We start from the raw sequence: 17,594 nt of genomic DNA, 5'->3' as shown, positions 1-17,594 counted from the left end.
ATAGACATTTTATGACGCTAGGAGTCTCTGCCTCCCGACGGAGCTGCTGTTCCGAACTGAACAAAATAATACCGTACGAAACAGCCGTTCCGCGGGGAGGCAGGGACTCCTAGCATCATAAAATGTCTATGATGCTCGGAGCCCCGTTCACCGGTACCGCGGTCGGGCTCGGAACTCCAGCCGACACTCAGACCGTTTTTAACGGCCCGATCTCGGTCATGTGCAAGAAGTGTGACCAAAGATCCCCTGTAAAAAGTGTCCCCCGAGGTTTGTCTGTGTCCTGTTTTCTTAAATTGTGCGTGTTATTGTAAGACATTTGGGGAACTCAAGCATCATTCCCGGCAATATAAAAGGTTTTTTAGATAGACCTGCAGGATAATAACTGGTGTCACGTTTTATATGGAGGAAGTATTCATCGCTCTATTAGAGAATGAGTTTCCAAGGTCATGGACATCACCGGTGCAGCGCTGAGTTTTATTGTTATCCGTTCACATTTTCTTCCATTGCCATCTTGTCTCCGGTGTAGTAATGGACCTTGTGTCTCCACATCGAGTGTCTAATTGCTAATATCTGTTCCTTTCTTTAATACAATTTTTTATTTTTTTATTTACTAGGATTTAGTGATTTCAATGCCCTGAATGTACCTTTACACAGCAGAAGACATCAGGTTTGATTTTTTATTTTCCTATTAACCATATTGTTTCTATTTACCAGTTGTGCATTATATTTTGGGTGATATAAAACTAAAGGAACTTGTCTCCTTCGTGTTCCCTACATAGCTGGATAAAAGGGACTCTCTGGTTTGGATGCCTGGTAGAGAAAGCTTTCTCTAGGGCCCCATGCACACGAGCATGTCAGATTCACGTGCGTGAAAAACGCGTGTGAATCAGTTTTTTGTGTGTGGCGTTATGCATCAGTGTGCTTTGCGAGTGGTATGTATGCGTTATTTGCGCACTCGCAAAGCACATCTTTTTTTATTTTATTATTATTTTCAACTTAATTGATGCGTACGTCACGCACCGAACATGCGTGTGCAGTGCGTGGTTTCACGCACCCATTGACTTCAATGGGCGCATAGGTGCGTGATAACACACCAACCTAGGACATGCAGTATCTTTCACTCAGCGGACTCTCGCTGGATCTCAATGGGTCCGTGTGCTGTGCGTTATTCACGCTTGTGTGAGAGGGGCCTAAATGGACTCACTTTAAAGGAAAAAAAACACAATGGCGCAACATAGAGCATCAACTCACGATAAATAGGGGCAGGAACGTGAGAGGTATACACACACCTGGCAGCATCGTGCTGTGGGCACAACAACCTCGTAGTCCTAAAGATGTGTATATATAGTCCAAGCGCTGCTTCGGGAGACTGCTAGCCACGGGTCTTTCTGGGTGAAGAGCTTTTCCCAGACAGAGAATAAGCAGTATCGAATGCACTAGGATATTGTGAGTGCAAGACAGTGAAAAATAACTTTTTACAAAGTCGCTTTCCCTTTGCGGTATTAAAGAAGATCCCCTGGAGTCATGCATATGTAAACCTTTCATTAATATCGTAACATGCAACGCTTTTCAAAGCCGGGCCGGCTCCTTCATCGGGCAGTTTTGCATAATCAATATTACATAATCAATATGTAAAACTGCCTGATGGAGTCGGTCCGGCTTTGAAACGCGTTGCATGTTACGATGTTGATAAAAGGTTAACATTTGCATGACTCCGAGGATCATCCTTAATACCGTAAAGGGTCATTTTTCGCCGTCTTGCACTCAGAATATCTTATTGGACTATGGCTGATCATGGGTTTGCTCACTCAATCTAGGGGCACCACAGTTCCTCTGTCTGCTTCAAATTCTATACGGACACATACAATGTTTGTTTTTTGGTTTGCTTTTTTTCTTTTTTCAAATACCATGTGAATCAAACAGGAAAAAAGTGCCATGTTCCATCGAATACCGTATTACGGTGGTCCCTATTATGAAGCATCCTGCATATGGCTTTACCGTGTGCATGAGGCCTAAGGCTTGCCGTAAAGTGACAGGATAAAACTGCTTTTTTAATTTAAAACATATCTGGTGCTTCTGATCATTGAATGCTCGGAAAAATATGACTTTTGGGAGTGCTGAAAATCTCCTTAAAATGACCTGATCATAAGAGATCTGTACGTATGTGACTGAATAACCGTTATTGTACAATGAGGATATCCCCCTCCTCAGTTGTAGACCCCTGGCAATCAACTGATAAACCCCCAGACAATCACCTGTTATTATGGAAAGCTGCCGCCCTTCAGGGTAAATGTGGTATTACATGGCAGTCATTCAGGTGAGCTGGGTCATACCCAGTTGTGCTCTTTGCAGTGACTTTTTAGTCTGTCTAATAGGGGGATCGTGAAGGTAGGATAACTTTCTAGGACGTCTACATGTTATAATAGAATTTCTGCACAGTGGTTGTTGTAAGCAGACAAACCCTTTAAGGGTGCAGTCACACGCGGCAGATTTTGTTTCAGAAATTTTTGATTTGTGGTATTAAAGGAATAGTATGACTGAGACAGCCACATTTAAATTTAATACATCAATAAAATACCCGCACATCACGTCTCATGACCACAATGGCCACTCCCTGCCACTTGGCATCTGCATGAACAAAACGTAACAACGGCGGGCAAAGATTGGCAGTCAGTCGCGTACAGTTTGTAAAAATGTAGTACTGGTGTACATTGGCATTTTGACATTTTAAATATAAAATGTCTTACTTTTATATCCCAGAAAAATCCTTCAAGATAATTTACTATGTCTAGCTGCAGTCCTATGGAATTATGACTCCATGGCAAACTCGGCTCTGACGCAACTTTCCATCTCCTCTATGTAAGCCGTCCTAGCCAACTAACTAGTACTAAAATGACATACATCTTGCAACCCTGCCTGCTAAGAAAAAGGAAAAGTCCTGTTTGTAAGGCTGGGTTCACACGAGCATGTTACGTCCGTAATGGACGGAACGTATTTCGGCCGCGAGTCCCGGACCGAACACACTGCAGGGGGCCGGGCTCCTGGCATCATAGTTATGTACGACGCTGCAGGACAACTGTCCCACACGGTAATCATGTTTTCAGTACGGGACAGTAGTTCCACGGAGAGGCAGGGACTCCTAGCATCGTACATAACTATGATGCTAGGAGCCCGGCCCCCTGCACTGTGTTCGGTCCGGGACTTGCGGCCGAAATACGTTCCGTCCATAACGGACCGAACATGCTTGTGTGAATCCAGCCTAAGGCGTCCAGGCATGGGGCTTTATGGCCCCCTGATTAACACTTACACACTAATTCAGTATTTATAGGTCCGTGTACAGATGTAAAGCCCAATGTTTTATGTCACCGGTGCCGACATCTATATTCATACATTTTGCAGAATCCTTGTTATTAAAGGGTCCCACACAATAATGGACTTGTGCCCAAAGGCTGGAATCTGGACAGAATTATATTTTCCAGCATACACCGCGTCCGAATTGTGTCTCTGTGAAATGATTGCAGGGCTGTAAAACATGTATGGGGAATGTCCTCTGTGCAGAAACGCCCGCGTGCCTTCTCTTCAAGACCCTGGATCGGTGGACAGACAAAGAAGTTGAATCCCACTTTGATGATAGTCTATGGGCACAATGTCTTTATAGTATGGGTCCCTTCTTAATGTAAGAATTTATTGTCAATTTTATATTGGTAGAAAACGCACAATGGCCAAATTTATCAATGTATTTAGGCCTTTTTTTTCTTTACATAAATACATTAAAATATGGGGTTCAGGCTAATAAAAGCTGTTGATTGCCGTGACTTTTTTTCGTGCATCATTTCCGTTTTCGTTTTGAACTTTTTATAATACATTGCATCACTTTTCTTATACTGATCCTGAGTTGCAGCCTGTATAATACTCCAGAGCTGCAATCAGTCGTGCAGGCTTCACAGTTACTATTTCCCAGCATTCCCTGCTGGTACACAGTCTGCACTGAGCTTGCTGTGGAGATTTTCATTATGGGAAATGTGGCCTTTTACATCAGGGACTGTAATAGGGAAAGCTAACTGTCCATCTTCATTAGACGAGTCAGGGGTGTGTCTGTCAACAGTCTTGTCAACTGTTTCCAATAGCAACCAGCAGAAATGACCGTTCGGCCCTGTACTTTAACAGGGGTTTTTGCAAGATGTCATTGTTGGTTCAGTGTGTTGTATTCATTTAAAATATGTATCTATATAAACTCGTTCCTTCTTTCTTTTTTTTTTTCTTTTTTAAATGCACTATTCCAGAACCCCCAAACAAAAGACCCCATGACACCACTTTTTTTTTTTTTAAATATTTTTCTACTGGAGACATCCTTCACTAGTTACTTTACGGTTGCGCATGCTCAGTTTGTCCACCTATTCTTTGTATGGAATCGCTGTCTCTCCCCTCATCTTTAGCAAGGGTGAGCACGCGCATACGTGAGTATACTTGTGGTGGAGTGCTCGAATACTTATAGCAGAAGGAATGTCCTCTTGTACCGATGGCTCCCCCTGCTTCTCTGCTTTGTAACTTGAGTGTCTTCTCTATGGCTACAGAGCCCAGGAGCATGGGGAGCCATTGGTAGAAGCATCTGATCGCTTCTTATTGCAGCAGAAGTATTGTCCGCTCGTACCCACGGCTCCCCATGTACCTGGGCCGGAGAGAAGACACTCACAAGTTACAGAGCAGAGCAGCTGGGGGAGCCGTCAGTACGAACTGACATTCCTTCTGCTGCAAGTATTCCCCTTCTCTACCACAATTATACAAATAGCAAAGTCCCGACACCTGGTGGAGACAATTGACTTCAAAGGGGGAGAGACGCTGATGTGTGGCGGTGCTGAGCGCACAAATCGCAAGCAGAAGCGGCAGTCCTGGTGTAAATTTAGAAAGAGGGATGCTATATTAGGCTATGTTCACACGGGGTATTTTGCCGAGTTTTTTGACGCGGAGACCGCATCGCAAAACTTGGCAAAAACGGCCCGAGAACGCCTCCCATTGATTTCAATCGGAGGCGTCGGCGTCTTTTTCCCGCGAGCAGTAAAACTGCCTCGCGGGAAAAAGAAGCGACATGCCCTATCTTCGGGCGCTTCCGCCTCTGACCTCCCATTGACTTCAATGGGAGGCAGGAGAAAGCGTATTTCTCGCTGTTTTATGCCCGCGGCGCTCAATGGCCGCGGGCGAAAAACGGCGCGATAATTGCCGCGAAAATCGGCGTGCAGGGAGAGGAATATCTGCCTCAAAGTTCCAAACGGAATTTTGAGGCAGATATTCCTCCCCCAAAATACTCCGTGTGAACATAGCCTTAAGGGTCAGGTCACACACAGGTTTTTGTCAGGCAGAAAAAAATCTCCCTCAAAATTCCTTCAGGATTTTTTAGGCAAATTTAGAAATGTCAGCGGTTTGTTCTTTTTTTTTTAATCAAATCCAAAAACCATGGGGGTGTTTTTTGTTTTTTTGGGCAAAAAATGGTTCAGACAAGCGTCGCGTTTTTTTTTGCCTCCTATTGATTTCAATGGAAGGTCAGAGGCGGAAACCGCTCCAAGAAGAAGCATGCTGCCATTTTTTTCCACGAGCAGTCAAAAGCCACCCGGGAGAGGGAAAAAAAAAAATCTTCTGCCTCCCATTGAATATAATGTGGGGAGATTTGGGATGTTTTTTACCACTGATTCTGACATGGCGCCAAAAAATGCAGTGTGAACTGACCTGAAAGGGAATGGCGCTTTGTTTTTTCCATGAGCGGTCAAGCCACCTGGGAAAAAGACGCCTCTGCCTCCCATTAGAATCAATAGAGGAAGATTTAGGGCGTTTTTGTTGCGGATTCTAATGCGGTTTCCAAAAATCAGCGTCAACAAACGCCTTTGCTCACTGTCTGCATGTCTATATATCTCTAACCCTTTATATAGACAGATACAAACAAATCTATAAGGGAATATGGAGGTTCTTGCAGAGCAGTGGGGACACAGTGTGATGCTGGGAACTGTAGTTTCCAAGCGGTCATGTGGTATTAGAAACAGGACCGCCCATTCTACTGTATGAGGAAGACGTACACACGAGAGAAAGGGAGCTATGTACATACAAAGTAAGTTAATTTTAGCATGGTGCGGTATGTTTATACATGTTATGAAGGTTCTGGGCTTTGTGGAAAAATTACTGATTGGGAGAATACCCCTTTAAATGAACTCTTGATTTTTCTTTGTATACTCGTACATGTGGTCCTATAAATATTACAGAACGCTGCTGTTTATCCATTAGGCCTCTGGCAAAGTGCACTGAGTTTGACGTGCATTATGTTGATATCTAGAATGTCCTATACTTTTCTCTTGCTAATGAACCGGGTGAATTGAATTCTTTGTTGTCGTTTTTTTTGTTTTTTTCTATTTTCTCTAGCTAAAGGCACGGGAATTAGCCAGCCAGGCTCTGGCCTTTGTCCAGGATCTAGTCACTGCCCTCTTGAACTTTCATACATACACAGAACAGAGAGTCCAGATCTTTCCTATAGACTCTGCCATCGATGTCATCTCACCGTTAAATCAAAAGGTACATCTGACATATGCTGTGCGTTCTGCTGAGCAGGGAATTCTTTATGATAAAAAATCCTTTAAAGAGGCACTGTCACCAGATTATAAGTGCCCTGTCTCCTACATAAGGAGATGGGCGCTATAATGTAGGTGACAGTAATGCTTTTTATTTAAAAAAACGATCTGTTTTCACCACTTTATTAGCGATTTTAGATTTATGCTAATGAGTTGCTTAATGCCCAAGTGGGCGTAGTTTTACTTTAGACCAAGTGGGCGATGTACAGAGGAGTGCATGACGCTGACCAATCAGCATCATGCACTCCTCTCCATTCATTTACTCAGCACATAGGGATCCTGCTAGATCCTTATGTGCTGTCTTCTACTAAAACATTAACGATACTGAAGTGTTTAGACAGTGAATAGACATTCCATGGGATGTCTATTCACAATCTCTGCACTTCGTTACTCTGTGGTAGTTACAGCAGAGGAAGCGTGATCTCGCGAGATCTCACTGTAAATGACAGGTTACAACGAGATCACGCTTCCTCTGCTGTAACTACCATAGAAACAGTAACGAAGTGCAGAGATTGTGAATAGACATCCCGTGGAATGTCTATTCACTGTCTAAACACTTCAGTATCGTTAATGTGTTAGTATAAGACAGCGCATACTGATCTAGCAGGATCCCTATGTGCTGAGTAAATGAATGGAGAGGAGTGCATGACGCTGATTGGTCACTGATTGGTCAGCGTCATACACTCCTCTGTACAACGCCCACTTGGTCTAAAGTAAAAACACGCCCACTTGGGCATTAAGCAACTCATTAGCATAAATCTAAAATCGCTAATAAAGTGGTGAAAATAGATCGTTTTTTTTTAAATAAAAAGCATTACGGTCACCTACATTATAGCGCCCATCTCCTTATGTAGGAGACAGGGAACTTATAATGTGGTGACAGAGCCTCTTTAAATCTGGCATCCGATAGTCCGGCGCTTGTTTCTGGCATAAAACTGCGGTATAATCTAGAATCGCAGAAGTGATAGTATCAGGTTTTGTGTCATCACTTTATTTTCCATGACAAGTATTTTCTTGTAGTGTTTGACTATGGTCCTTATGGCGTTGGGGTTCACAGCGTGATTTTATTATCTAAAGTTCAATCATAGGAAGCAAAATGTATGTTTTTGGAATTCCATGCAGATGTCGTCCTGGTTGGATTGCATTAAGGACGAAACATCACGTGAGGAATAGTGGAGCTACGCTTTTAAAGTGATGATTCCACCGGGATAACTTCGTCATAGAGTAGGTTCTCTGCTCTGGACTCCCCTCTGACACATAATGGAGAGCCGCTAACAAGAAGTGACTCCTGCTCTGTTGGACTTGGCCATCTACGTGCATCCATCTATGAGCATAGATGTCCTGCTGATCGCATGGGTACAGCAAGTGTGCCTGTGCGATCAGGAGCGGGACAACAGCTGTAATACACAGCGGCAGCCTACGTCAGATATAGGAGAAACCTCTGATCTGCGCCGTTAAGGTTGATCGCGGCATTCAAAGGGAAAATGAGTCGGGGGACCCCCCTTTGATCGCGTCACAGAAAATCTCTGTAACGCATCAAGACACCTACTTTGTATGGACAGACATCCCAGGGTCCATAGAACGACCCCAGGGCTGTCTGACCATATTTCCTGTTGTTAGGGCATACTGAGGTATGTCCTAACAACTGCCTGTATACTGTACACATTCTAATGTACTGGCATATAGATATGTCAGTACATTAGAGTTAAAAAGCAAAATGAAAAATTTACCTATGGGATTAAAAAAAAAAAAAGTAATATTAAATAAAAAAATCTGTAAAAAAAATGCACAGAAATTCAAATTTTTTCTAATTAACAAACTTTACAAAATATGTTTCAAAACATAAAATAAGATATATACTTGGTATCGCCACCACCGTAACAATCTGCACAACAAAAGTATAGAATAATGTATCATGATCTGTGTTCTGTAGAAAAAAAATTATGAAAACTACAGCTTTTTTTTTTCTGCATTTGTCCAAAATAAATATTTATATTAATGAAAAAATGGCACCTACATAAAGTACAAGGTGTCCCACAAACAATAAAGTCTCATAGAGCTATGTTGTAAAAAAAATAAAGTTATGAGCGCCAAAATGCAAAGGGGAAAATAAAATAAAATAATTGTTCTGTTCTCAAGGCCAAAGGGGTTAAAGGGACTCTGTTGTGATCTTACCAATACTGTAAGTAAAAGGGCTATGGTCACACTGTTTTTGTCCTCTGTTTAACGTAGATTCCAGGAAAAATGAAACAAATACCATTAAAGCCTATGGGTTACGAATGACGCTGTTTAGGTGTCGATCACAACTTCTGTTTAACAAACATGTCTAGAAGCTCCAGCTACGTAACTGTTCACATGTGGTCAGTTATATCACTGGAGCTACCATGGCTTTAATCCCAGCGCAGAGAGGGAAACATAAGGGGAAGCTGCTTCCTCATATTCGTCCCTGCCCAGACCTCCATGCTGCCTGCACACGGCCTCTCCGCACTATGTGACTCTCCCAGACTATGTGCCCATCCACCCGCCAGATGAACAACACCTACCAGCACGGCAGCATAACTATCCCCCCCCCTTCAAAGCAGCTTATAGCCTCAAAACGGACGCGTACTAGAAACGGCTGAACAGAGTCTGGTCCTGAAGAGTCATATTACCCTGGACCTGAACAGGTTAAAGTAGAGGAAATATCATATATGTGTATATATATATATATATATATATAAGTCCCTGAGTTTTCCTCTTTTGCCAAGTTAAATCTGTCAGCCATTTCTTATTTATATCTGCCAGCGTATTTAGAAATGTGGCATCGGGGGATGTATCCCTTCATAATAGACAGACTTGCCATTTAGGAGTCCGGGACAGCTGTGTGACAGCCCCACTGGAATTTGGATTGGCAGCCATATTGTGTTTCTCCCACCTTTTTCAGAAACCTGAAGAAAAACATCTGACTTTAACTTCTTAGGCTATGTTCACCTCACGTTTCGGCAATACGCTTGAGGTATACATTAAACATAAGCTGTGACTAATGCCCGAACAGTAGCATCCATCACTATAGACTACAATGGTATCCGTTTAATGGATAACATTATAGCTTATGGGTGACGTACGTCACTATATGAATTAAAATCATAAACCAGGGATGACTCCCCTCTAATTTCCCCTGGCCCCATTCCCTTGGTCTTTGTGCCCCCCCCCCCCTAGTCCTGCAATGCCCAGGGCAGCTCCCCCGATCAGCTCCCCCGAAGATTGTGCTACACATATAACCACACATCCATGTTACCCCAGGGAAGCTGCAGTGATGTAATTGGCCTTATAAGGACAGTTCTGACACTGGGGCTACCCCAGAGAAGATCCAGTGATGTAGCTTCCCTGGGCGGAGACAAAAAGCGGCTGGGGACTCTGGTTGCTTTGGAGTTCTTAACGTCGCAGTAATAGTTGGGCTGCCATGCGGTTTGTGTGTGGGGTTCTCTGTATGGCACAGTCTTGGAAGAGCTTCTCTGGGCAGTGCAAGACTGGTGGGGTTTGGGGTCAGGGCCACAAAGGCCACGGGAATGGGGCCAGGGGAAACCAACTTGTGACTCAATATCCCAGAGGTAAAGTAAGTGTGTGGGCAGAGCGACCATCCAGACTCCCTCTGCTGTTGGGGAAGCTCCGGGGGTAACTGTCCATATAATGGGGCTACCCAATGCATATGCTTAACCCCTTAGTGACCAGCCTATTTTAGACCGTAATGACCAAGCTATTTTTTACGTTTTTCTATAGTCGCATTCAAAGAGCTGTAAGGTTTTTTATTTTTCCTCTGACATAGCTGTATGAGGACTTTTTTGCGGGATTAGTTGTACTTTTTAATGGCACCATTTTGGGGTACATATCATTTTTTGATTAACTTTTATAAATTTATTTTTTGGGGGAATACAAAAAAACCCTGAAATTCCGACATTGTTCTATGCATTTTAAATTCACGCCGTTCACTGTGCGGCGTAAAAAACGTATTCTATGGGTCGGTACGATTACGGCGATACCACATATGTAGAGGTTTTTTATGTTTTACGACTTTTGCACAATAAAAACACTTTTGAACTAAAATTATTTGTTTTTGCATCGTCGCTTTCCAAGAGCAGTCGTTTTTTTATTTTTCCATCAATGTGATATGAGGGCTTGTTTTTTGTGGGACAAGACGTAGTTTTGATTGGTACTGTTCTGTTTTGGGGTACATGGGATTTATTGATTAACTTTTATTATGACTTTTTGGGGGGCAATGGAAAAAAATAGCAATTTCTCCATTGTTTTTTTATGGTGTTCACATTGCGGTTTAAATTACATATTAACTTTATTGTTTGGGTCATTACGGTCGCGGCGATACCATATATGTATAGTTTTATTTATTTTATACACTTACAAAATAAAAATACTTTTTATGGGAAAAATTTTTTGTTTTTTTCACTGTAATCTTTATTAATAATTTTTATTTCACATTACTTACTCATTTTTTTAGTCCCACTGGGGGACTTTACTATGCGATCTTTAGTTCGCTGCTATAATGCTTTGGTATAATAGGTAAACCAGAGCGTTAATGCCTGGCAGTGTAAAATTGACAGACAATCTATTAGGACGTGCCTCTGGCTTTTATCAGGCCCCCGGCTGCCATGACACCCCATCAAAGGCTCGCGACTGCATTTGGCGGGCCACCGATGGGTGACAGAGGGAGCTCCCTCGCTCTGTAAACAAGTTAAATGACCGCGGCATTTAACGGGTTAAACGGACGCAATCTAAGTAAACTTCGATTGCGGCCGTTAGAGCAGGACACCCGTGCAGGACTTCGACTGGGCCGCCGTGAAAAGGTGACGGCCTAGCCTAAGGCCCCTTATTGACCACTGTGAAAAGGCGTATTGGTGGTCACTAAGGGGTTAACAGAGGCCTGTGAAGGATGCCATAAAGTGGCATCCATTATCCATAAGCTTTCTATGTTTAAAAATATAATAATGTGTACTGGGCTTTTATTTACTTTTTTTTTTGTGTGGGATGGAAATCCAGTCTACTACCTTATTCCATCCATCAAAAAAAAAAAAAAAAGGTGTACTGACATAGACTAGACCAATAGAGGTCAAAAGTACACTCTTTTTGCCTTTCTTGGGCTAATGGGACCCTATGGACACGTGTGCACAGAGCCTGAGAGTTCGACAGCGAGACCTTCTCAAGCACTTCTATGTACTGCCATTTTTTCTGATAATTTTACAGGGAAAAAATAATTCTGAATTTGTACATTGGATTGTCTCATGTAGATGGCAGTATTTGCAGATACCAGTAGATGGCAGTATTTGCTCATAGTTAAATATACACCCTGTTACTCTCTGCGTTCCTATCACTATAAGGTTTTAATATCACTGCTGTTAATCCCTGTACATACTATAGGGCCTGTTTTCTGTTTAAGACAATGCAATTATTTCACTCGCATATATTTCTTTTTTGGACAGATCTTTCAAAGGATTAGTGCCAATTTGATCCTCGTAGTTCATTAGACAAATACTTCTGTAATTGACAGTGATGCCTCCACCGTGCCTGATACGAGGCAAAATCGCTTCCATTAGATCCACTAATGCCTTGTTTTCCTTCCTGCAGTTCTCTCACTACCTTCACGAAAATGCCTCGTACGTGCGTCCCCTGGAGGAAGGAATGCTCTGCTTGTATGAAAGCATTACTGAGGGCACCGTTACAGTCCTGGTAATATTTCTACCCTCATTATTTTGCCTCCTTCCCGGAATGCCTATAAATCTCTCTCCAATTTACATGTCAGATTCCAATTTCATTCCCAGGAAACGGCGGTGAAGCTGATATTGTTTTCGGAGCACTTTGCCTCGTATGTCTCTTACCTGCAGAAGATACTTCCGTACCAGTTAAAAAGGTAATCATCTTAATTCACGCTCATTACAATCATAATGGCATTTGCCTTCTAATATTGGACGTTTCCTCTGCCTTTTAGCACAGCAATTGTCTTGGTTTGCAGCCATTGTGACTGTGAATATGTCTTGCTCGTTGTTTCGCCCACATCCGAGAGCGCAATTAACGTTATTCCCAGCGGCTCTATACAACATCTCCGTGCCAAGTGATGCAATGCCGCTGCAACTGGGAATGAACCAGTCTTTTTTTTTTTTTTTTTTTTTTGTTCCCCGTCCACAGACGCAGCTATCTATTCTCTGACTAGATCCTTTCAATACGATCAGTCAGGCTGACATTGAACAAATTTCCAAGCTGTGCTGATCCACCGACAGCCTCGGCAGTACAAAGTGGTGACCGCGCATGAAAATAAAGATTGATGGTTCTGACAGGGAATTATTAGTTGAACGTAAAAACGTGATGCATGAGAGCCGCACATATATCCAGTAAATAAAGACATGAGGCTATAGAAAATACATCCATCAACCGATAATCCAGAAATTCAAAAAGCTTGCACCTCGGCATAATTCAAGACTGATCAGAGAAAACCAATTGTGAGGCTCATCTGATCCAAAAAGTAATAGCAGCATATTTTATATTTGCACTTTGTTCACATCGGTGTCGGAGGCTCCGTTAGGGGCCTCCATTGCAGATCTGGCAGGGTTTGTCTGAGTTTACCGGAGACCATGGCGTATTGTGTCCGGTAAAATCACTGACACCACGACGGAGCCCGTTAAAGTCAATGGGTTCCGTCCGGAACAGGCGGTATCCGTTGTGCAACGGAACCGTTAGTTCGGTTATTCCCTCGTTCTGCTCCTTTGATGGAGCAGGACAACGGAACACACCAACGCAGCATAAGTTTTATATCGTTTTCTGCGCCTATGAAGTTCTATTAATGCCGGATTAAAGGAATTTTAACACTACTCCTGTATAGAACTAATAATTCCTTTGTAGTTGGTTAGATACAGGGCTCCGCAAAGCTTATGCAGTTTTAGTATTAAAAAAAACAAAACGATTGTGATCACTGCGTTGGTGGAACGGTGAAGGGCTATACTTTGTGAATAGCCTGGTGCAACCAGGCACCGTGACTGCGACTGACCGTGACTGATATTTTAACCCAGCGCTGCTCTAGTAAATGGGGCTGTGTTGCAGTTCCTACACCGCATCAGTCGTGAGATGCAATACGTAGGAGAAAAGCCAAAGGGGTCACTGTCTGCTGATTCCTACTACACGTACCATTGTAGCAGCCGGCTATCTCTCTCGGTTGGATGTGTACCATGTAAGAAGACGGGTACCTCCCGTTCACCTTGCGCTCATCATTAATACACATTGTAAATGGCCTAAATGAAGTGAACTGAACATACGTGAGTTGGAGATTTTTGGGCACATCCTAGATCTCCAGCCTAGACCCAGTGGGCAGTCGTGGCTACTATAAGGTAAAAGTGGTGGAGCTTTCAACTGAGAAACGCTTTGATAGAACAGACTTTGATGGAAGCTTTGTTTCCCTTTTCCCCTTTCAATGTTTCCACCCCAAGTTTGGAGGAGGAATCAGAATTTTCCCTTTGCACAGCAGCTTTACGGGAGCGGAACGTGGAACTGCAGCGGGACGTGAAGAGAATGACGTCGCTGTTTGAGAAGCTGAAGACTTACATTGCCCTCCTTGCCTTACCCAGTGAGTAACAGAACAGATACCAGAGAAGGCGCTAATGTTTAGAAGATCAAAGTTTGAGGTCCATACAGGCTTTTTAACGTTAAAGGGGAATTCCAGTAGTAGCGAGTGACGTCATATCGGTACTGTCGCTGCAGAATTTACTCTTAGATTATCTGCAAAAGTTCAGAATCCATTAATATTCTCTCTGGAGGTTTGGGAGAGACCGGCCCGAGAGACGCCATGACACGCAGCGTTGGTGTTCAAATGTGTCTCTGCCATGAGTGGCAAGACGTATCTTTATTTAACACAATACGAGGGTAGGCGTTACCCCCCCCCCTACTTACACATATACATTCCGCGTGTGATATAATACGGAATCGTCTTGGTATGTATGAATACAAACGTCATTAGGTTTTTAGTCGTGTTGACCTTTGTAATTAAATGGCAGAATACAAAGGTCATTGGGTCAAATACCATAAGTCTTAGGCCCCATGCACGCCACCATATTTTTCATCCGTAGTTATGGACCCATTCATTTCTATGGGCTACGGACACCTCCGTATTTTTGCGGATGGGTGTCCATTCTGTGGAAATGATCCGTAAAATATAGAACATGTCCTACTCTTGTCCGTAATCATGGCACAGACTCCCCATAGAAGTCTATGAGCGCTTCCGTAATTACGGACGGCTATGGATGTGTACCCGTAACCGTCCATAATTACGGAAGCGCTGCTAGGCAAAGCCTGGTTTGCAGATCATTTGTGGTTTTCTTTTTGCGGATCTGTATATACGGATGCATTACGGATACACTACGGACCGTATATGTGGATACCATTCTGTATATGCGGATAAGTTGCGGGTGACTACTGATCGCATTTACGGAGGGATGAAAATACGGCAGTGTGCATGGGGCCTTAGAAATAGAATACCCATTCTCCTCCAACTGTCCACAATAAATCTTCCTGACAGCAATTTAGGTTCACACATAATGAAGTAATATAAAAAAATATCTTTGACCGTACCTTATGTCGTTACTTGTTAATCGATGAGAGTGCAACTGCTGGGAACCCCACCGATTGCTAGACTTAAGGGGGCACTCCGTTCAGTTCAGCTCTGCGGCTTTTTCCCTGCCTGCAGGTTCTCTGTAAATGTTACTCTCAATATCTGGGTAGGGGTCTTTGCAAGTGAGGTCCCTCTTTGTTGAAATCAATGGGAAGTTTAGAAAGTGCAGAATGTTATCATTTAACTCTTTATCAGAAATAACGCTATGAAGATATATTAAGAAATACATCATCGCAGACTTTTGGACCTATTTTGATTAAAAGCAAGGGTGGGACACAGTCCTACACACAATCTATGGACAGCTGTGGATCTGATTTAGGAAAAAAGCAGCCATGTTATTCTAATCCTAAACAACCCCTTTAAATGTCTGCCCACAGCTGCAAGCCCAAAATGCAATCACCCTCTGCTTTTTTTTAATTTTATTTTTTGCAATGCCACTCAGATCAGCACGCCTAGTACTACAGGACAGCATTGTAATGTTTTCCTAAACCTGCAGCCACGGGTACTTATTTTGCTTCATATGGAACATAATTTAGGGGAATGCAAAGCCAGGAGAAGGGGCACTCCACTCCCCGTTGCTCCACCTCATATTACTAGTAGGCACCCCCAGTACATACGTACAATCACCAACCTCTAACATCCCTTAAAGAGGCTCTGTCACCAGATTTTGCAACCCCTATCTGCTATTGCAGCAGATAGGCGCTGCAATGTAGATTACAGTAACGTTTTTATTTTAAAAAAACGAGCATTTTTGGCCAAGTTATGACCATTTTTGTAGTTATGCAAATGAGGCTTGCAAAAGTCCAAGTGGGTGTGTTTAAAAGTACAAGTCCAAGTGGGCGTGTATTATGTGCGTACATCGGGGCGTTTTTAATACTTTTACTAGCTGGGCGCTGTGAAGAGAAGTAACATCCTCTTCTCTTCAGAACGCCCAGCTTGTGACAGTGCAGATCTGTGACGTCACTCACAGGTCCTGCATCGTGACGGCCACATCGGCACCAGAGGCTACAGTTGATTCTGCAGCAGCATCAGCGTTTGCAGGTAAGATCGACTTACCTGCAAACGCTGATGCTGCTGCAGAATCAACTGTAGCCTCTGGTGCCGATGTGGCCGTCACGATGCAGGACCTGTGAGTGACGTCACAGATCTGCACTGTCACAAGCTGGGCGTTCTGAAGAGAAGAGGATGTTACTTCTCTTCACAGCGCCCAGCTAGTAAAAGTATTAAAAACGCCCCGATGTACGCACATAATACACGCCCACTTGGACTTTTACTTTTAAACACGCCCACTTGGACTTTTGCAAGCCTCATTTGCATAACTACAAAAATGGTCATAACTTGGCCAAAAATGCTCGTTTTTTTAAAAAAAAAACGTTACTGTAATCTACATTGCAGCGCCTATCTGCTGCAATAGCAGATAGGGGTTGCAAAATCTGGTGACAGAGCCTCTTTAAATGTCTTCCCAATTGCTGAACAAAGGCTGGGATAGCCTGAGACATAATGAGGCAGACAAATTCCTTACGAAATAACCTTTATTTCCTTACACCTCAGCCGCCAACAAATACTTGACCTGCTCTCCACTTCCAAATACACACAATGGTACAATACACAACGAGGGTCCATTAGGGATTTTGCAGTTGATAATTGGATGAATCTGGTTGTCATGGTTTATTATTATTTGCCCTGTATATTTTCCCGGCATGGCTGTATTTTGGGGTGGGCGCTGTACATGTACGTTTTTATGTTATTGTCCTTCTTTTTCTTTTTAAAACACAAAAAGATTTAATTTAAAGAAATTGCCAATTCAGGGTGGGCATTTACTTTAAGGTTGGCAAGGAATTAAAACAAAGTATTGTTACGTAATTGTCTCCGTTGGCTGGTCACTCGGCAGTACGGTCTGCGGTGTGCACAACTTTTTGTCTCACACTGCGCCCTAGCCTTTGGGTGACAAGACGGCAATGTGCAATCGCCGCAGACCGCAGGCAACTGCATTGTACATGTCCTTCCACAAATAGATCCACTGACAACTAAGTATTACTAGTTTATTTTACCTCGTATCTGACATGAGGCCTATATTCTGCCATAGTATACATCTAAAGGCTACATTGCAGTCATAAATGGTTCATACCGTAAGCTGTAATGTATTGGTCCTGCTAGAAAAAATACTTAAAGGGGTTTTCCAGTCCCTAAAAATTGATGGCCTATCCTCAGGGTACGACTGCTGGGACCCCCGCTGATCAGCTGTATTGAAGGGGCCGCAGTGCTCGTAAGAGCGCTGCTTCCCCTTCATTCCGGTCACTGCTCGTACTGTGAATCGCTGACACCGCAATAGCGATGGT

At 43.1% G+C, this 17,594-nt stretch overlaps 1 protein-coding gene across 1 annotated transcript in view; it reads left to right on the top strand.

Annotated features, from left to right (window-relative positions):
• PPP1R21 (protein phosphatase 1 regulatory subunit 21) overlaps positions 1 to 17,594 on the top strand; it is a 78,478-nt gene that overhangs the window by 27,203 nt on the left and 33,681 nt on the right. Inside the window, exons 8-12 of the mRNA XM_075863194.1 lie at positions 615 to 667; positions 6,406 to 6,555; positions 12,228 to 12,329; positions 12,422 to 12,510; positions 14,078 to 14,214. Of these exons, the coding sequence (XP_075719309.1) occupies positions 615 to 667; positions 6,406 to 6,555; positions 12,228 to 12,329; positions 12,422 to 12,510; positions 14,078 to 14,214 (531 nt within the window). The remainder of the gene's footprint in view (positions 1 to 614; positions 668 to 6,405; positions 6,556 to 12,227; positions 12,330 to 12,421; positions 12,511 to 14,077; positions 14,215 to 17,594) is intronic.

Source organism: Rhinoderma darwinii, chromosome 4 (assembly GCF_050947455.1).
Source record: "Rhinoderma darwinii isolate aRhiDar2 chromosome 4, aRhiDar2.hap1, whole genome shotgun sequence".
Classification (NCBI taxonomy): Eukaryota; Metazoa; Chordata; class Amphibia; order Anura; family Rhinodermatidae; genus Rhinoderma; species Rhinoderma darwinii.
The sequence above is the reverse complement of the archived record's forward strand: the minus strand, read 5'-3'. Positions and strand labels throughout refer to the sequence as shown.